This window comes from Trichosurus vulpecula, chromosome 3 (assembly GCF_011100635.1).
Source record: "Trichosurus vulpecula isolate mTriVul1 chromosome 3, mTriVul1.pri, whole genome shotgun sequence".
Taxonomy (NCBI): Eukaryota; Metazoa; Chordata; class Mammalia; order Diprotodontia; family Phalangeridae; genus Trichosurus; species Trichosurus vulpecula.
Genome location: NC_050575.1, coordinates 397,022,242 through 397,042,373, shown reverse-complemented (window position 1 = coordinate 397,042,373; position 20,132 = coordinate 397,022,242). Strand labels below are relative to the sequence as shown.

The window sequence follows — 20,132 nt, the reverse complement described above, 5'->3', positions numbered from 1 at the left end:
CCCCTCTGGTGGATGATGTCAGGAACAGCAGGCCCAGACTGGCGAGAAAGCCAACCGGACTTCAGTGTGCTCTTCAACAAATAGTGATGAATGTATGCCTTGGGGGGAATTGGGGTCCACTGGGCCAAGCTGCCTGAGGGGAGCTCAGTTACTTGGTTGGGTAGATGTCTGGGTTTGTTTTTTGTTTTAATTCATTATTGGAAGATAATCACTTCTTTCTCAAAGGGGGCACATTTCACTGAATCACTGAATTTTGGCACTAGAAGGAACCTTAGTAACCACTGAGTCCAATTAGTTATTTCACAGATGAAGAAACTTAGCCCCAGAGAGGGAAAGTAATTTGCTAATTAGTGGAAGAGATGGGACTAAGAACACAGATCTGATTCCTACTCAAATGCTCTTTCTACTACTACACATTATGTTCTCTTCTTATACAACTGGACTGAGCTCTTAAAATACCTCCTGATATTTCAGTAGTGGGGAAAGAGAGGGTACGTACATTCAGAATCACTGAATAGCGCTCAGATTCAGAAATCATGGATCCTCTTTAGCTATACTGCTTGGGCACCAGGACCTTTCTTGGTAAAACAGTCATGTAGAAAGTACAGAGGTGTAGTAAGGGTCAAGTGTTAACATGACCCTGGCCATGAGACTGGTGCTGGGTGTTGATAAGCTAAAGCTGAATTTGAGTATAATGTCAGACCTGGTCAGACCACTCTTAGATTATGCTTCCCTCGGGCCTCATATTTTTTAGAACATTCACAGACTGGGACATGTCCAGCAGAAGGAACCTGATCTGGAGACTCTGCCCTGTGAGAATTGGGTGGAAGAACTTAGAGAGAATGAGAGGTCCGTGAATGTTGCTCTCAAAGGGCTGCTGCAGATGATAATCAGGTCTTGTGTAGCAGAACTGAGACTGATCCCTTGGGCACAAGAAAGGACTTTATCTAATGGTCTTGCCCCCAGATGGGATGGCCTGTCCTGTGATGTCTTCCAAAGATAATTGGATGCTTATCGGTAAGGGATAGCCTAGAGGGAATTCCTGTATGGAGCAGGAGGTTAGCTTAGATAACCATCCAGCACCAAAGATGGTATGATCCCTTTTCCAGAGATCTGGGGAGCTCAGGCTGCATTGCCTCCAGACCCCGCCCCACAATTGCTCCAGCCTTTCCCTTATGAGGTCACTTAAGTGTTTGAACATAAGCCATGGAACAAAAGGAGGAGAAGGCATTCCTGAGCTGGGGAGAAACTCGACGATACAGGATGTAGCCTGATCCTGCCTTCCCCACAGCTTCTAGGTTGATGAGATTGGGTGAGAGATAGAGAAAAGAGAGGAGCCTTGAAAAGGGCAATTCTAAAATGTTTACTTAGAAAAATCATGATAGACAAAGGGCCCAGGCTGAGCTAGTCAAGACCAATAAGCAGTAAGCCTTCTCCTGTGGTCTTCTTGTTTTCCCAGGTTACTTAGGGGTCTAAGGGGAGATTTTTGCCCAGGTAAAAGGTGATCAGCCATCTCCTCCACTGAAGTCTTTGCCGCACACAGCCCACCCCGCCAAATCTCTGAGGTGACCTCTGTCAGGACTACCCACTATCCCAGGTGATGATGCTTTGGGCTCCTCATCTCTAGCCTTATTTCCACAGCCTCATTCCTACAAGGAGAGCAGCTCCTTGGCCAGCAGAAGGGCCTGGTCCTCACAGCACTTTGCCAGGGTTCATGAGGTTCTTGGGGTCCAGGGCTGATTTGATCTGCTTCATAATCTCTATGCCCACAGGGCCAATCTCCTCCTTCAGTAGCTGGCGTTTGCCCAGCCCGATGCCATGCTCCCCGGTGCAGGTCCCGTGCATAGCCAGTGCAGTCCTAGGGTACAAGCCCAAGAGCCAGTGCCCTTAGTGGAGGCAGTTGGGATGAACTGGCTGAGACCTCTCGAGAGGTGCTTAAGCTTTTGTGGTTTCTTCTGTGCTTGAGGAGGACCACTCAGCTTGGAATTGGCACCAGTATCCAAGAGCACAGGGGCCAGCTGCCTCCTTTCCTTCCCTCCTTCCCTCCCTCCCTTCCTTCCTTCCCTCTTCCTTCCCTCCCTTCCTTCCCTCCTTCCTCCCTTCCTTTCTTCCCTCCTTCCTTCCTTCTTCCCAGTCTAGGATTGAGCTCACCCAGATCTCTCCCTAGACATGGAATGTGTCCTTTGCACCCCACCGCTCCTGTCTCTGAGCCTGTGGTTCCTGCTCTGACCCCCATCACCCCACCTGCCCGCCCAGCTGAGGAATCGACAGAGTCTCGTACCTTCCCAGCTGTTTTACAAATCCCATTACTCGGCCGTATTCATCAGCATCTTCAGAGTTGAACACTAAGATGCAGTGGAAGTTTCCATCCCCAACATGTCCAACTAGGGCTCCTGGGAAGGATGAAAGAGCTGGCTGCCCAGTGCCAGACATCATTGCCTGTCCCCTACCACCACCCTGCCACACACACACACATATACACATGTGCACACACACATATACACAGTACACATATGCATGCGCACACACATACATACATACATACCTCTCCTCCTACTCATGCCCCAACCCTTGACTGTCTCTGACCCAGTCTCTCCTTCCTGCCCCTGAACTCCATCCCCTCTCTTCTGGTCTGGAAGAGGTTGGGAGACAAGAGGGCTGGGGAGGTTACCCGTGAGTCCAAAAGCTTTCAGGTCTTTCTTGGCCTGCACCATAATCTCTGGGAGCCGTGAAATGGGGACGCAGACGTCTGTGGAATAACCCTGAGTGGGCGAGGGATACAGATCCAGTCAGGCCCATCAGTAGCTGCCCCCTGGCAAGATGTTCTACCCTCTTTCCCCCTCCTCCAGCATAGCAAAAGGGCTCCTCAGGGAGCTTAGATGGGGAATGATGTGTAAGGTCCCAGAGCATGGGATAGAAGGGAATCTGCCCACCCCCTAAGTGCGTTCTCCCAGCCCAGGCTCACCTTGCAGCCAGGCCTAAGAGCCAGGGTGGCATACCAAGCATTGTGCCGAGCTGTCCATAGCCGGTTCCGCTCCTCTGGCTCCTTGGACCAAGCAAAATAGGAGCTTCCGTTCTGCTGGACGATCTCCTCTGGGGGAGGATCCTTGTCACCTTAGGCCCACTTTTACCTCCCCTTTGGGACCCAGGGGAGATCCTGCCCTGAGGCAGCCAGTCCTACAGGACAGGCCTCCTCCCTCCCCCAGGGGCTGAGGTGGCACTTCCCAACCTGCACACCACCTCTCCTCCCCAAAGCCAGAGGAAGCCTCACCAGCCCTCTGCAGCTGCTCCTCCAAGGCCTGCTGGGAGCCATGGAACTCCAAGAAGAGGGTGGGAGTTACAGCATTGGTCAGACCACTGTACTTATTACAGGCATCCATCATAACATCATCCAGGAACTCTGGAGAAGGGGTGATGAGGTGGGGGGGGAGGGGCAGAAGAGGTGAGTGGAGAATAAGGCAGGAAGATCAGACCTTGGCAAAGAGGACCCCCCCCCCCCCACACACACACACACCTGGAATGACCTCTCCTTCTACCAACCCATGCATCTCCAGCACTTCACATAGTGCCTGCTTAATAAATGTTGATTCATTGATTGACTGGGTACATCTCACAGATTAATCCCTCATTAATTATCTACTATGAGCCAGGCACTACTTAGAGCTAGAAAGGACCTGGGCATCTAGACCAAGGGTTCTTCAACTAGGGTCTTAGGATAGATAGATTTCAGGGGATCTGAGAACTTGGTTGTTTCATTTTTGTTAATATTTTGATAACTATTTCTACATAATTGGTTTCCTTTATAATTCTCCATTTAATTTGTGCATTTAAAAACATTATCCTGAGAAAGGGTCCATTGGCTTCACCAGACAGGTGTCTGTTCTACGCCAACCACCATGTTTTACCAGTGAAAAGACCAAAGCCCAGGGAAGCCACATGGTTGGCCATAGGTCACAGAGATAATACATCTCAGAGCCAGGATTCACAGTGAAGCTGCAGATTCTGACTCCAGACCCAGCATTCTTGGCACCACATCAACCAAGTTCAACATGAAATTGTGCAAAGTAGCTTCTGTATGATATAAATTAGAATGATGGCCAAATATGGTGATACATGCCTGTGACCCCTGTTACTGGGAAGGCTGAGGCTGGTGGCTTACTTGAGCTCAGGAGTTCTGAGCTGCTTTGGGCTAAACCGATGGGGGTCTATATAATAAGTCTAGCACCAATATGGTGACTCCTGGGTGGGGCAGAGGAAAGGTGCTACCAGGCAGCCCGGGGCAGTGTTGGAGCAGCTTAAAGTTCCGGTGCTGGTCAGTAATGGGAAAGGGCCCTTGAGAGACCTCAGCACTTCCAGCCTGAGTAAGATAGAGAGATCTGGCCTCCTCTCCCCACACCACCCCCCAAAATAGGACAATGAATAACAAGGGAGCTATGATGCTATGTTCTCCAATACATTGAGAAGCTGGAAGGGACAAGGAAAGGAGGGGAAGTGACTTGCCCAGGGTCACACTGCTCCTAAAGCCTAGGTCAGCCTGATCCCTAGTCCAGGCTCTTCTGCTATACCAGGCTGTCACCTGAGGGGGGGGATTACATTCTCCCCAGACTTGTGGTCCCAGGATTTGGTCCCCAAGAGGCTTAACCCAAGGTATTAAGTGACTGACACCAGGGAACTTATTTTCAAGCTCTCCAGCACTGAGAGGTGGGAGCAGTGCAGAGGGCCTCCCTTTCTGTCTTCCTTCCAGCTGAGCAGGCCTCCCGCCCCTAGTCCTCACCAATGCGTGCCACAGGCACTCCACTCTGGATTATCTGTACAGTGCTATCCACAGCAGCCTGGATGCTGGGGAAGGCACAGACCGCGGCTATGGTAGCTTCGGGGATGCCATGCAGTCGGAGTGTGGCTGTGGTGATGAGGCCCAGGGTCCCCTCGGAGCCAACAAACAGTTCTGTCAGGTTGTAGCCCGCTGAGCTTTTCCTAGACCCCCCAGGGAACACAAGAATGGTTACTGGGGTCAACCTCAAGGTAGTATCCACATGACAAAGGCTCATAGGAATAGAGATTTCAAGCCGGAAGGGGCCTTAGAAGAGGTCCAACCCCCTCATTTTACAAAATAAACACACACAGAGATAAAGTAGTCTGCCCAGTCACATCCAGGATTTGAACCCAGACCCCCTACCTCCCAATCCACCCCTCTCCCCAACACACTGTGCTCCCTTCCTCAGGAATCAGGGATGAGCTCTACACAACCCCAGTCATCCTAACTAACTTGTTGGCAGTCTGGGAGCTACGGCCTGACCTACTTAAACCTTAACTATTTCCCATCGGCCAGGACCAAGAGAGCTCAAGCAGATCACTGTCCAAGAGTCAGAAGAGATCATCTCATCCAACTCCATCATTTACAGATGACGAGACAGAAGCTCAGAGAGAAGAGGCCTCTTGCTCAGTCATACGGCTAGAGAGTAAGAAGCCGTAACCCGAACTCAAGTCTCCTGGCTCCTGGTACAAGGACCCTTCCAAGAGACCAGATGATATCGATAGCACGAGGACCCTATCACAACTGCTCAGCCAACCCGGAGGCCGTCTGAGGCCAGATATACAATGACCATGGCAGTGTAAGTGGAAGGAACAGCAATAAAACGATTCCAACTGAGCAGTGAAGTCCCCAAAGACGGGACGAGCGAAGGCACAGCCCTTCCTGGGGGACAACGCTACGTCGAGTGTCATGCTTTTTTTAAATATATGGTAAGTTTTGCTAAACTCAGGTGGGGGAGGTTCCTCTTATTATAAGGAATAATTCTCAGGGAAGAGCCTCAAGAGGGGACATGTTGGGAAATGTTGATATAAAATACTGCTATCTTTTAATATCGATATATTTTTTCAAAATGTGAAGGCCATGCCAGCCATAAAAAAGAAGATAAATCTGGCCAAGGATGAGAAAGAGATCATAGAATGTTTTCCAAGAAATCAGTTGAGGAATGGCTTCTGGTTCATTTGCTGCTTTGGATAATCTGTGATCCACCTTCATGAATGTGGCCAGTCCAAAACATGGGAAAGAGGGGGTTAGTCCCTCAACAGATTCCATCTGCCTACTGGCTCCTGAGGGCTGGTTGGTGCCTTGGTTGCTGAAGGTCCTGACCCTTATTCTCAGTACTCCTTTCCACCACCACAACCCAACTTACTGGAATCTGCGGCCTTGACCTGAAGTGTGCAGAATCTGCCCATCTGCCAACACAACTTCCAAGTTGACAACATTCTCCAACATGGTGCCGTACCGAACAGCATTGGTACCTGAGGCCCCAGTGGCTACCATACCACAGAGGGAGGCATCAGCTCCTGGATCTGGGAGGAAAGGGTACTTGGGGAGAAAGGAGCCAAATTGGGAAAGGGTGTGGAGCTCCCAAGAGATCTCAGGAGGAAACCAACCCATTGGCTTCGGGGGGGGGGGGGGGGGGGGGGGGGGAGATGGGCAGCAGGTGGCTTGAGCCATGCCCATTTGTCTGGTGTCCTGAGAATGGGACCAGTCAGTTTGGGAGAAAGTGGCTGATCCTTGAGGCATAGGCACTTATGGTCAAAGTGAGGAAAGAAGCCAGAAACTCCAGGCTGAACACCTACAGGGACCCTCTTCAGAGCCACTATAGAGGTCGGTTCCCTGAGAAGGGAGGGAATTAAACCCCATGGCATCCCTAGAACAAGAGGAGATGCCCCAGAGTTTGAACCAAGTCATACCCACTGGAAACCAGAGGCCGGTGTCCCTCAGGTAGGAATTAAGGGCTTTACGGGTGACCCCGGGCTCCACAGTCACTGAAAAATCCTCCACATTCAGATCCAAGATACGATCCATGTGAGTGAGATTAAAGCAGACGCCACCCTATCAGAGAAGAAAGGGAAGACAGGGAAGGGAAAGAGGTCAGATGGGTCTCCATCTGCCCCACCACATGCGCACACACGTGCACACACACACACACCCCCTAAAGTTTTTCAGATTTCCTCCACACACCCCTATATTGATTGATAGATGCTGAGAACCAAGTGTCTAGAAAACATGAAGAAAGAAGAAAGGAAGGGTAAGGGAAGGGGTAATCATACCAAGGACCCTAGAAGTAAAAGCCTCAGATTAGAGCAAGGTAGGCAAGTGCCCCCCACAGAGCAAAGCTCAAGGGGCACAAACTCTAAGAAGGGAGAACATGATTGTTTCTAAGATGCCAAGACCTTCAGCTGCCCCCTCACCCCCAGGTTCTGCTTCTGATGAAGGGCTGAGGGCTGAGGAGCAGAGGGAACAAGTTGTGTTCTCTGACCCCAACTTGAGAAGCTCAGCGCTGTCCCCCAATATACAAGCTTCCCCTAAGAATCCGTGATGGGTGATCCATTTTGCTGGAGTTTTTTCTTCAATTTTTTTTTCTTTTCTATAATGGATGACTCTCTGGGAGCAGGGAGCGGAAGGGATGCAGGGGGAAGTATAGGATATACATATATATATATATATATACATATATCAATAAAAATTGATTTAAAAAAAGAATTCATGATGAATTCATGAACTCTTTTTTAAGTTGCCTCCTCATTTTTTTTTTACTCTACTACATCTGTGCAATTCAGGATTTTGGACGAAGTGATTTGCCCAAAGGCGGGACTTGAACCCAGTCTTCCTGGCTCCTACATCAATTCTTTTTCCATTATACCATGTCCAGGTAATATAGCTAATTCGCCACAGAGGCAGACCTCAAATCTTCTTGACTCCAAAGCCAATACAGGCTGCCTCTCCTTCCTAAATTTCCCTGTCTATAAGTCTCATTTTCTCACGGGGCCAGCATAGACCAACACAGGTCATTCCCCCTGTGACTCTTCACCTAGAATTCTGTGCTGCCCAATTATCCAGGCTTCCTAGGGCCCTGTACAGAGTTGGGGCGGGGAGGGGAGGAAATAGCAGGACTCACTAGGTAGGGAGATGTTAGGGATAGAGCTGAGAAATAGCAGAAGGGGGTGGGATCAACATCTTGCCTTACCCTATCAGAGGTGGGAGAGAGACAAATTCTTGTATAATAGGGTCCAAATTGGGGAAAGGAACCTAGAGGAATGTGGGTGGAGCTAAGAAGACAACAGTGTCAAAGATGAAGAGGGAAAGTGACCCCACTTTACAGAGACCCAGCCCCAGGGCCCTGGCCATACCTTTACAGCATTGACACCTCCTTCCAACCCTGTCCCAGTGCCAAAGGGAATCATGGGGATTCTGTGATTGTAGCACAATGCTGCCAACCGGCTGACCTGCTCCACATTCTGGGGCCAGACAACAGCATCTGGGGGGCTGCACCTGCCAGAAGAGACAAGGCTGGCAGGTTCCAGCCCAAAAGAGAGCCAACCAGGACCTCAGACTGCAAGATGGTGGGCAGTAGGCAATGCCCAGAGGGTAGTCTGTGTGCTAAGGTCTAGGAGTGGAAGAGAATATTCCTGAAGTAGGAAATCAAAAGGTAACCTTCCTCCCTGGCATCCTGAACTTTGTCTCCATCCAAATGCCAGGAGTGAGGCTCTCCGGGGAAAGGGCTTCAGGAGAGACCAGGCAGGAATACAGCCCAAAGAATTAGTCTCACTCCTAAAACCTTACATCCGTCTTCTATGAAACCCAGAGCAAAACCAAGCACTGAAGGGCATATCAAAATGGGTAGAAGCGGACTCATAGACTGAGGAAGAAGGCTTTGGGAATGATTGAGGCCCCTAACCTCAACCCTTATTTTACAGACAAACCAGGACCCAGAAAGAACTGACATCCCCAAGGTCACCTGTCTGGTTCAGAGCAGAGGATAGCTTCTCATGGTTAGATACAGGTACAGAAAAGCCAGCTACTGGACAAATCAGGAGGGGGACAGAAAGTGGAGGCCTCCAGAGAGTTCAGACAGTGGGGGTGAGGGCCCAGGTGCTCTCATTGCCAGCACCAAGAGTTCCACTTGACCTTGTGGCTGCTCCACCTCATCTGTCTTCTGGGTTTAAGGCTGAGGGGGCCGGACTCAGCAGCACAGGACTCAGGACACACCTGCCCCCTGCCCCGCCACCTACTTGTGCATAGATTCATCATGACCATGCTGTTCGAGCACCACGCCGGCTGTAGACACATTGGTCTCCCCCACCACTGCCTTCAGCGCCTCCACAAAACCCACACTGACTTTCTCCTGTAAGGATCACAAGGGCAGTACTTCAGGGTTCTGGCACATCTGAACTCTTAGGGGAAGATCAGTCAATCGGTAAACATTTATTAAGCACCCACTATGTGTCAGGCCCTGGGGATAAAAAGTTGAAAATGAAATAACGTTGGGGTGTTAGGGAAAGTAGATATTTGGTAATTAACAAAGATAAAATATTATTTTAAAAAGAAAAAGTTTATTAAAGTAGGCACCCTTTCTTTTATATTTAAAAAAAATAACTTTCTAATACATATCAGTCTCAAGCAATCAACTCTTCTATGCTGTTTTGCTTAATTTTTGAGGGGAATTGTCCCGTGGAGGGTTCCATTGTGAGTCTGTTGGAGTTCATACCCTCTCTGGGGTGGGGAACCTATGACCTCGAGGCCACACGCGCCCTTCTAGGCCCTCGGGCTTGGCCTTTTGACTGAGTCCCAGTTTTACAGAACAAATCCTTTTATTAAGGGGATTTGTTCTGTGAAGTTTGGATTCAGTCAAAGGGCCGCACACGTGGCCTTGAGGCTGCAGATTCCCACCCCTGCCCTATGTCGAAATTAAACTGGTCAGTTTAAAAACTTAAAAAAGGTTCTAGCTAGCACAGCAGGGTATTGAAGATAAAGTCTATTGAGAGAACAGGATACTGTGTGCAGTTTTTCAGAACTGCTATATAAAATGAGGCTCTGAGTGTCCTTTAAATGGCCACAGCTTAAGTAACAGGCTCTGCCTCACTTAGGGAAGCAAAGAATTCAGAGACTCAAAGAATGGCAGACCTAGAAAGGACCTGAGATCAATTTGGCCATCCCCCCTATTTATGAATAGAAAAACGGCATCCCCAAGAGTTCTGGTTCATTCAAGCTGAAGAGCACCTTTGCCGGTCGCATGTCATAACTGAGGTTCAGAGACCAGATGTAGTCACCCCGTGTCCACAACACATTAACGATAGTCACGTGACACCCGAACCTCCAGAGCCCGTTTAAAGAGGCCAATAAAATCTTATGCCAAAGGAACTCTACTCTCCCAGCCCTTACCCCAAGTTCCTTCCGGGAAGTCTAGCTAAGGTGCCCACTCCATGCCAGTGTCGCCAGGGAGCCCCAGGGTGGGCTGGCAATGAGAATGTGGAAGAGGGGGGCTTTAAACCTTTGCAGCTTTCTCTCCCCATCCCCCTCCGAGAGGATCCCGGGGTAGCCCCCCAAGATCAAAAGAAGCTGCCTCCGGGGCTTGAATGGGGAGCCTGAGAGTCGCAGCGGCGGGGAGGGGGGGGGCGGGTGGTGAGGAGCCCAGCCTCTCCACCGGTCAGGCCGCGGGGTCCCCTGCCCAGTTCTGGGCCATTACCTGCTGCCCCTTCGAGCAGTAGCTCCTCCAGCTGCCCAGAATACGAGCGGCTCCCCGGAGCTGTCCCGCCATAACGAAGGAGCCGGAGGTCCGAAGGAGGCGAAGGACCGGAGGATCTCGGCTCTGCGGCTCAGGAGGAGGAGACCAAAGCAGGCCCTCTAGGACCCCGGCCCTGGGTAGAATCCTAGGAAAACGATGGACCTCCCGCGGCTATCAGCCCCGCCGCGTTGCTATTGGCTGCTGCTGGGGGCCAGCCCTCTTAAGGCGGACCGGACTGTTAAGCTGGTTAAGCTTCATTCTCAGCAGGGACCGAGCTCCCATTCCGGGGGCTGAGGCCGGGCCGGGCTGGCTGGGGGCTCCAGATGGACTTTAAATATGCCCGTTACTCCAGACTCATCACTGTTTCTGACCAGGTAAGGCGGGTGAATAGGAAGCTCCCCATCGCTGGACACCAAGAGGAGGCTGAATCACAAATTTAATTTCAACACCTGGGCCGAACTTCACTGAACTCCCGATGAAACTCCCCACCAAACACAATTCACAACCCTCCCCCCCTCCCCCAAGCGAAGGAACAGCATAGAAGAGTTGATTCCTTGAGATCAACAGAAGTTTATTGATCGACAAGCATCTTAATAAGCGCCTAATGTGTTGCAGGCATTGGAAATACAAAAACCTAACAGGTCTCCCTCTTCCCTTCTCTCTGCCTCATCTCTTCCCATTCTAATCCATTCAGCTGCCAAAGGGTTCTTCCTAAAGTCTGAGTGAGTATGGTCTGATTGAATTGTACTCACCCACCAACCAGGACAGCTCAGCTAAATGGATTAACTCTCAGTGTCCTGAAAACCTCAAACCACTATATAAATGCTAAGTTGTTTTTTTTCTTTTCCAGCCAAGTGGCAAAGTTTATTGTGATGCCAAGAGAAAAGGCAAAGTTGCTTTGGAGAACTTGCAAATTAAAGAGGGTGAGATTGATACTTATATACAAAGGGGACAGAGTGATAAGTAGTCTGGGGTGGGCCAGATACCTTGGGCTGAGGTGCCAGTGATCTGGGCTGCTGACTTTGTACTGTCTCATAAAGATATTCGGTATCCACTGGACCATCTATACTGATTCCCTATCTCATTATATGCATCCTGGACTCCTCATTATGTATATCCTAGACTTAAGACATATATATACTCCCTACATCTATTTTGTCAAACAAGACATTGATTGGTAGCAGACTGGGCAATCCTTAGTCAGCTCTGACCTCTAGTTAACTTAGTGAAGTAGCAGACCTAAAAACCATACCTCCCCATGGCTCCTCCTTGGGTTTTTCATGGTGAACTCTGGGTAAAATGCTCATATAATAGATACTAAAAGTGCATGTTCCTTTAAGAACTGACCACTCCTTAACCACTCTCTAATCCCACTCTGAATCACCTAATTAGCATACCTGGCACATGTTTTTACTATGGTTTATACTTTATAAACTTTAAGGTCACAGGTTCCTTAAGAGCTTTTGCCTACTGAAAAGCATAAAAACAAACCTTTGCCAACTTGACTTAAAGAATGCTTGAGTCCATGAATTCTTTCCAGATGATCCTGTCCTGCACCCCTGTCCTTGAGAGGTCCCTGAACCCATCAAAAACTGCATCAGTCTGGCCTCCTGGGAATGTGCCTGGCTTTCTGGGTAAAGGTTTTCTACACCCTAACTACTGGCATTTAGATCTCTACTGCAGGCAAAGAAAACGCTCCAGCCCAGAATGATCCTGCACAGATATATTTATTGGAGGTGAGGGAAGGGAAGAGTTTTCTTCAGCCTGTGAGCAGCTCAGTTGTTAGTCAGGATTTCATCAATCCAGGGCAGGAGTTCAGTGACTCGGGTGTACACAGCAGGGGTGGTGGTGGAACAGACACCACTTCCCCAGGAGACAACACCAACCAGGGTCCAGGCACCTCTATTCAAGCAAACCAGGGGTCCACCAGAGTCACCCTAGGGAGACAAGAGAGCTTGAGAGGGTCTATCAGCCCCCCAAAGCAGTGTCAGGGTGGTCTAGGGTGCTAGCTTTAGACTCAAAAGACCAAATTGGAGTCCCAGGGTCGAACTTCATAGTCATGTGACCAGGGACTTCATGGGACAGTAAAAAGAACACAGTCAAATGGAGATAACCCCACTTTATCTTACCTGCCTTATAGGCCAGTTGAAAGCTATTAAGTGCTATAGAAATAAATGGGAATTATTAAGAACTTAAAGTTCAGTGACTTAGTCCAGGGATTGATATCATGTTGTGTCTGATTCTTTGTGACCCCATTTGGGATTTTGTTGGCAAAGATACTGAAGTGATTTGCCATTTCCTTCTCCAGCTCATTTTACAGATGGGAAAACTGAGTGAAGTGACTCACCCAGGGTCATACAGTTAGGAAGTGTCTGAGGCTGGATTTGAGATTCCAGGCCTGGGGCTCTATCTACTGTGCCACCTAGTTATCCCTGCCAATTAGATCTCTCCAAAAGTGGGCTAGGCAGGGAGTTCCTCTTTACTAGCGGTTTTAATGAAAGGATGGATGACCACTTGTGTCAGTTTATAGAGATTAAGTATGCGTTGAACAAATGTCTTCTGAGTTCCTTTCTCACTCTGATTCTGTAAAAGTGATTCATGAGGGGGATGCCGGGGGTGGGAGAGAATCCCCAGATGGAGACTGGCTTTGCTACTTACTATCAGGATGCCAAATCGCTTTGATTTTCTAGGCCTCCCATCTCTGATAGAGATAATGAGAAGATCCCTTCCAGGGCATCATTATTTGCAATTCTAAAAGGGAGAGAGAGGAGGGAAAACAAAGAGGAGAGAAATGGGGGAGGGAGAGAGAGAGAGACAGGTACCTTGCAGGAAGAAACACCACTGGCACCGGCACAGATCATGGTGTCTTTGATCTTGCTTCCCCAGTACTGCTTGCATTCAGCGTTGGACAGCAGGGGCAGAGCTGCCTGCTGGAGCTTATCTGGGACTGTGAGGGCTTCGGAGACAAAAGATAAGGGAGTGGATTAGGGAGGAAGTGGGGGATGGGGGAAGGAGTCTGGAAGAAGTGTTTCTGAGAGTCAGGACTGAAGACCATGCTAGACTCTGTTCCAAGGTTGACTCTCAGCGGTTTCTTCTTCACTGTTGGGAAGTAATGCTTAAACATGTATGCCCAAAACTTTCTTTTAAAATACTTTTTAAAAAGGAGTAATCTGAACATAAAATATGTTTAATATGCATGTATAAGTACAGTCTATACCAGATTGTACGCCATCTTGGGGAGGGGGGAGGAGAGGGAAGGTGAGAAAAAATTAAAACTCAAAATCTTATAGAAGTGAATGTTGAAAACTAAAATTAATTAATTATTAAAAGGAATAGTCTACAGGAAATCAAGTTCTAATTATTAAAAACACATACATGCAAACCAATATTAGTTCCAAAAAACATTATCTGACATACTTTCCTCCTCTTAGCAGAGAAGAGAGAGGCAGGAGTCTATATGGACAAAATTGTGTTTTCATTGTTAAATTAGGTCACTGTAGATATGCCTTTTGTTTAATTGTTTTCCTCTGTTACAGGGAGGTATGACAATTAAGGCATGGGAGGGAGGGCGTCCAAACTAATGTAAAAACAAAAAAAGTTATCAACAATACTTAGTTTTTTAAAAATCATAATGCTATAGGAATCAAAGGATACACATTGCCTACAGGTATATTTAAAAAATTAGCTTGAGAACACATAGAAGAGATTGGAAAAAGCCAAGGAGCGACTATGGTTATTCTTGTTAATTGGTTAAAGCTTATAATATATAGCCTTCTTAAACTGTAAATAATTTAATGTTTAGAGTTTTTATAATTCTATTCTTTATTCTGTCGAGATCATATTATAATTAAAGTTGTTTTTAAGAGCTAAGCACTAGGTTTGCTTCTGGTGTTTTGTATTAATCACAAGTGAACCAGAAACTCTTGCAAATTGTTCGGGCACACTTAACTGCTGAGCCAATGGACTTGAAATGGAGGGTAGTTAGGCAGTTGCAGGAAGTTGTAATTCCTTAAACATCTGCATCCAGGGGCCACTACCCATCAAAAAGTGCTTTTTATGCTAAGCTGAAGTCTCAGATCTGTGTTCCAACTCTTGAGTTAAAAATTCAAAGTGAAAGTGAAGTCAGTCTAAAAATCATGACATTTTTAGAAAGCAGTGACAAATGTGCCCGTTTTCTAGTTCTCAGATAAAATAAAATCCACATGCCTTGTAGTTTGGGATATGTAAATTAGACCAAGGGGTCTTAATGGCAAACAAACTAACAAACAAAAAAAAGCTATTGGAGCTGTGCAAAGCCTCTAGTGCTAAGCTCACCAGCCTCACACTCACCGGTATATCTGGTCTTGCCCCAGCCAGTTGTAACACAGGTGGTGCCTGAAGGGAAATCTTCACTGGCAGTGGGCAGGCACACAGGGGACACGTTCTCCTGGATGCGTGCAGGTGTAGCCAGCTTCAGCAGGGTGATGTCATTGCTAACAGTGACTGTGTTATACTTGCTGTTTTTAAAGACCTGAAAGGAAACCCAGGGAAAAGAGAGTGAGACCCTGGTTTGAATCTTAGGTATTGGCTCTGCCCCCACCTCCAAACTTTCATTGGCACCTTCTAGTACCTCAGAATTAGAAGGAACTTCAAAGGTGATCTAGTCCAACTAAATACTTAGAGGAACCCTTTCCACAACATTCCTGACAAATTGTTACCCAGATTTTACCTGAAGACATCCAGTGATGAGGGACTCACTACCTCTCAAGACAGTCCACTCCACTTTGATCCTGCTGTTTTCCTTCTCGGTTGTTGAGTTGTTTCAGTCTCATCCAACTCTTTGTGACACTATTTGGAGTTTTCCCAGTAAAGATATTGGAGCGATTTGCCATTTCCCTCTCCAGCTCATTTTACAGATGAGGAAACTGAGGCAAACAGGGTTTGTGCCCAGGATCACACAGCTAGGAAGTATCTAGAGCTGGATTTGAACTCAGTAAGAGGAGTCATCCTGATGCTAGGCCCAGCACTCTGTCCCCTGCCCCACCTCGCTGCCCTGCCCATGGCTACAACAGGTAGTAAATAGCAGAGCTGGAATTTGAACCCAAATGTAGAAGATGGTCGGTCACTGAATTCCTGGCCCAAGCCTAAAAGGCTGCCTTTGTCATGTCTGTCTTCAGCTTTGCTTTTCTCTGTAAGTCTCTTCTACCATCCCCTCCCCTCCAAAAACAATTAGCTTCTCCCAGCTGCTGCATCCTCCTCAACAGCTTGTGTTGGGCCAAGCTAGGGAGGATTTCATCTTGAAACAAAAAAAAAAAAAGGCAGGTTCCACTGTATACCTTTACCCTCTGAAGTAGTCTTGGTGAGAAAACTTAGTTGTTCCTGTCCTCACTACCTAGCTAAGAGGGGTATAAAGCCCACTCTGCCTAGAGGCCCTGGGTTCATTCCACACTGGCCCTCACGTATTCCAAAACTGATGAACCCTGGTGCACCCCAGTAATCGGGAGCCTGGGACCCCGGTGAGCTGTGTGGCTGATAGGGTTACACAAATCATCCTGCTGATGAGGCTGTCAATTGGAAACTTAACATAACTGTTCTTGTGCATGGCACCAGTCCCAAGTATCCTTATGATAAACCTTCCTTTATTCTGTGAGTCTCTCTTGAGAGTCATTCCCCATGTGTCTGCAATTTGAACCCAAGCACCCATCAGCTGGCCAGTCATCTCTAGCTCCTTCCAGTCTCTAGAACTGGCCATGGTACACTGAGTTGAGGTCCTTGGAACCCTGTGTTCTATCTGAGCCTGGAACAAGACCAAAATTCTTACCACATGGGGCAGCTAAGTGGCACAATGCCCTGGAGTCAGGAGGACCTGAGTTCAAATCCGACCTCAGACATTTGACACACTTACTAGCTATGTGACCTTGGGCAAGTCACTTAACCCCAATTGCCCTGCCTTTCCCCCTCCAAAATTCTTACCACACCCCTCATTTTCCTCTGAACTTCCTTCCCATCAAAGGAAAGAGAGGATCTCCAAGGGACCACTTCATCTCACCTCTAGGCAACCCTGGGTATACCGGTTACTGAATCTCACCAAGCCTGAGTTTTCTCACCTGGAAAATGGGAAAGACTACAACCCGCACTCCCTACCTCACAAGGGATCAAATGCACATGTATGTGGCACCCTTTGAGACTCAGCTCAATCCTGCCTTCCGCAGGAGGAGTCCAGCAGTCCAGCTACATGGCGCAATGGATAATGGGCTAGCCTAGATCAAGAAGACCTGAATTCAAATTCTGCCTCAGATATCTACCACCTGGGTAACCCATGTCAAATCATTTAACCTCTGCCTCAGTTTCCTCATCCATAAAACAAGGATAATAAATACACCAACTTCCCAAAGTTGTTGTGAGAACAAAATGAGGTAATATTTGTAAAGTGTTTCACGAGTCTTAAATCACTATATAAATGCTGGTCAGAATTATTTTATTTCCCACTTTCCTGCTCTATCAGAGCTTTCCCTCTGACACTGCATCCAATTTGCCCTGAAGGTACATAGTTCTTTGCATGTTGTCTTTCCCACTGCAGTATAAGCTCCTTGAAGGCAGGGACCCTGGTTTTTTGTTTGCCTTTTTTGGTTTCATCAGCATGTAGCAGAGTAAATGCTTGTTGGCCAGCTATACGTGAAGCCCCTTCAAAATGCCAAATATTAATAATAAATTATAAAGTATTAATTAATAATCATGGCTTAGATTTTATTAGTTACTAGCCCAGAGCTGACTCTATCTATTTACATAGTGCCTGGCAACTGGGAAAAGCTTAATAAATGCTTTACTTCTCCTTTGCACGTACCTTTAGTCGATGCAGGGAGGCTGAGGCCACCATATTGTCCCAGTATACCCACATTCCTCCCATCCCCCCTTCCCTGGGCCCAGGCCCTACCTTGTCTATCTGCAGAACTTGGATGTCTTCCTCATCAGAGTTCAGGTTAAATTCCCCAGCAACTACCTTGTCACTTGTCCTAAAACAGAGGGAAGGGCCCACGGGTCAAAAACCAAGCAGGCATCACTTTGGGTTGCATGAATGCTCACCCAAGATCCCAAGAACTCTCTTATCCAACCCAGTTCACCAGCACCTCTCCAAAATGGCAAGAGAAACCTCCGGTGGGATTCCCATGACCTACCTGACACCGCAATGAGCAGCTGTGACCACCCAGTTCTCACTGAGGAGGGACCCCCCGCAGAAGTGGGAACCTGATCTCTGGAGGGGAAGAGAACAGACAGGAATCATATGCATCTTAAAAACCTCAAAAGCTCAGGGGCCTCCTCTTGGCCAGAGAAGAGGCCCAGCAAGCCATGACCCAGAGAAGAGCCCTATCTGGGATCAGGAAAATGGGTCTTTTTTTATCCTTTTTGGGAAACTGAGATGAGGAGGGATCCCAGACAAGACTGACTGGGCACCAGCTAGGACTGGCATTTCCTTCTTGCCTGGTAGGGCAGAAGTTGCTATGGGTTACAGAGGTTGATATTTATGGGGCTGAAAAAGAGGGGTTGCCAACTAGAGGCAGGAGGCTTCCTGGGGCCCCATGACAGTCTCTCAATCATTCTTTTCTTCCTCAGTGGCCATTGTACCCACCACCCACTTCCCCTGGTCCTATAGGGGGAGGAACAGATCCTGAGGGATCTGGGGATGGAGGAAGGAAAAGGAGGAGGTAACCACCCCACTCCCCATGAAACAGGGTGTAGGGGCTCACCTGCAGAGAGACTTGCCAAGGCCAAGAACCAGGAACAGCATCTTCGCCATTGACAATCCTGGCCAGACCAGATAGGGCCGGCTCAATAGCTGGGATGCCACAGCCTAGGGGCATGGAGAAAATGCAGGTGCTTAGCTGGGTGGGCTCCAACCATACCCCATTCTGTCTTTGGGGCCTCTGAAGTCTTAGCTGCTGCTGGAGACACCTGGGCTGGGATTCTCCCCACCCCCACCCCAACTCTTAATAATAATCAGCTTTGGGTTGAGCTCAGATCACCTGCTGGAAATAGAAAGGGGATAGGTGAGCTGAAGGCAGACACCTGGTCCAGGGAGCCAGGCCAAGGCCTGTGGGGTCTGTCTCAGCCAGGACTCAAAACCTCAAGGAGCAAAGAAAGCTCATTGCTGGGGTCACCCTGAAGGTTCTTAACGAAACCCCTGGGCCTGGGATATGAGGGAGGGAGCTTCTCCCCCCCTCCCTCTTAACACTGTCCCATTTCTGGCAGAGAATGGGAAGGAAGAAAAGGAAGAGGAGAAAGGGCTGGAAATGAAGGATCGCCTTTGGAAGGAATCAATTCCTAAGCCCAGGTAGCCTCTCATTCCCATCAGCCTCCCCTGAACAGGGCTCTCTGTAGCGCTACTCAGTAATCAGTGGGCTGCCCTTGCCAAAGTCTGGGAGTACCCAGATATCATCCCAGGCTTCAGGCCTCCCCACCCTGGAAATGTGAAAGAAGCCAGTTCCCCCAAACCACCCACCACCCACTTAGTCTCTCTGCAGGAAATGAAATTCAAAGTAGCTCCCCAATTCCCCCTCCCCTCACCCCCATGGAAGTGTCTCCTTCAGGTCCTTCACCCAGATCCAAAATAACTTCCTCCTCCAAATTTCCCCAACTAACACAGCTGATTTCAACTCCATGGTAGGAAGAAAGCAAAGGTTCAGACTCATACTAACATGTGAGCAGCTGAGTCTTTAAACCTTCAGGGGCATTTGCATTTTCAAAGAGAACATGTTACCCTCCAAAATGCATTTTTAATCTGAAGAGCTCCAGGAAGTATGGGAGGGTGGGGAATGAAAACAGGGGCCCTTCATATCCCATTAGTGAGCCCTGTACACAGACATCTAGTGCTGGAAGGGACCCCAAGGGCCATCAAGGCCAACGCCCTTTCCTCCTCATTTGTTACAGAGGAGAACACTGAGGCTCACAGAGGTTAAATGACTTGCCCAAGGACACACAGGTAGGAAGTGTCAGAGGCAGGCTCTAGCTTCAGGATCTTCCCCTCAGTCAAAGGTCATTGTGTACCCCTGTGGGTTGAGAATGCCCACTTGTCTGCTGGGGAGGGGTCTGCTTCCTGGGCAAGGGTCAGAGAACAGGACTCACCTGAGGCTGCAGCCATAAAGGCCAGGCAAGAGAAGAGCTGAAGGAAAGCCATGATGCTGGTGTGAGACAACAGGCCCAGTGTCTCCTTCTTTATATCCCTGCCTCTGCTCATCAGTGGGGCACTGAGCCAATAGCCTTGGCCCTCAGGAAAAGCCAGAGATGTACCTTCCTCCTCCCACCTCCAGAGACCTTGGGGTGATAAGCAGGTGGGCCAGCTGCTCTTTCTCTCCGAGAGTCTTTCCCCAAGGGTCGAGGGTCCAGCTCCATCCTACCCACCACCTTCTACTCAGGCTCTGGGAACACTGCAGCTGCCTCCTCTACCCTGACTTAGCCTGGGGCTAGGCTGGGCTGTGAGGCCTGGCCTGCTTCTTGTTCCTTGCCAACTACCTTTGCTCCTGAAATTGAGTTTTCCCTTGATGGATCGCATTCTTTATCATAAGTCCTTCAGAGGCAGTTTGAATCATTGTATTGCTGAGAATGGCTAAGTCATTC

General features: G+C 48.5%; 2 protein-coding genes across 3 annotated transcripts; both read right to left on the bottom strand.

Annotated features, from left to right (window-relative positions):
* Positions 1-1,339: 1,339 nt before the first annotated feature.
* Positions 1,340-10,708, bottom strand: LDHD (lactate dehydrogenase D). Its single transcript, XM_036748138.1, has 11 exons — positions 10,503-10,708; positions 9,049-9,161; positions 8,167-8,308; positions 6,727-6,868; positions 6,180-6,339; positions 4,775-4,974; positions 3,272-3,400; positions 2,966-3,093; positions 2,672-2,762; positions 2,282-2,393; positions 1,340-1,858 (listed from the first exon to the last, which is right to left on the bottom strand). The coding sequence occupies exons 1-11, from the start codon at positions 10,572-10,574 to the stop codon at positions 1,693-1,695; spliced, it is 1,455 nt and encodes a 484-aa protein (XP_036604033.1). The 5' UTR covers positions 10,575-10,708; the 3' UTR covers positions 1,340-1,692.
* A 1,542-nt stretch (positions 10,709-12,250) lies between these two features.
* On the bottom strand, positions 12,251-19,702 carry LOC118844412 (chymotrypsinogen B-like). Of its 2 annotated transcripts, none has more exons than XM_036752293.1 (7): positions 19,641-19,702; positions 18,266-18,369; positions 17,696-17,772; positions 17,455-17,533; positions 14,871-15,051; positions 13,364-13,497; positions 12,251-12,478 (listed from the first exon to the last, which is right to left on the bottom strand). In XM_036752293.1, the coding sequence occupies exons 1-7, from the start codon at positions 19,690-19,692 to the stop codon at positions 12,317-12,319; spliced, it is 789 nt and encodes a 262-aa protein (XP_036608188.1). In that variant the 5' UTR covers positions 19,693-19,702; the 3' UTR covers positions 12,251-12,316. The 2 variants fall into 2 exon arrangements, with proteins under 2 accessions (XP_036608188.1, XP_036608187.1); XM_036752292.1 differs by having other exon boundaries at positions 12,317-12,478; positions 18,266-18,395; positions 19,637-19,692.
* Between the last annotated feature and the right edge of the window lie 430 nt (positions 19,703-20,132).

Bases quoted from the DNA above. Each gene is read 5' to 3' on its own strand.
- LOC118844412 (XM_036752292.1), bottom strand. From the start codon at position 19,692: ATGGCTTTCCTTCAGCTCTTCTCTTGCCTGGCCTTTATGGCTGCAGCC. The intron at 17,534-17,695 runs GTAGGTCATGGG...CCTCTGTTTTAG, and splicing joins GCTGCTCATTGCGGTGTCAG to GACAAGTGACAAGGTAGTTG. The intron at 13,498-14,870 runs GTGAGTGTGAGG...TTGTCTCCGAAG, and splicing joins GGGCAAGACCAGATATACCG to CCCTCACAGTCCCAGATAAG.
- LDHD (XM_036748138.1), bottom strand. From the start codon at position 10,574: ATGGCGGGACAGCTCCGGGGAGCCGCTCGTATTCTGGGCAGCTGGAGG. The intron at 3,094-3,271 runs GTGAGGCTTCCT...ATCCTCCCCCAG, and splicing joins GGAGCAGCTGCAGAGGGCTG to AGGAGATCGTCCAGCAGAAC. The intron at 2,394-2,671 runs GTAACCTCCCCA...CATCCTTCCCAG, and splicing joins GAAAGCTTTTGGACTCACGG to GAGCCCTAGTTGGACATGTT.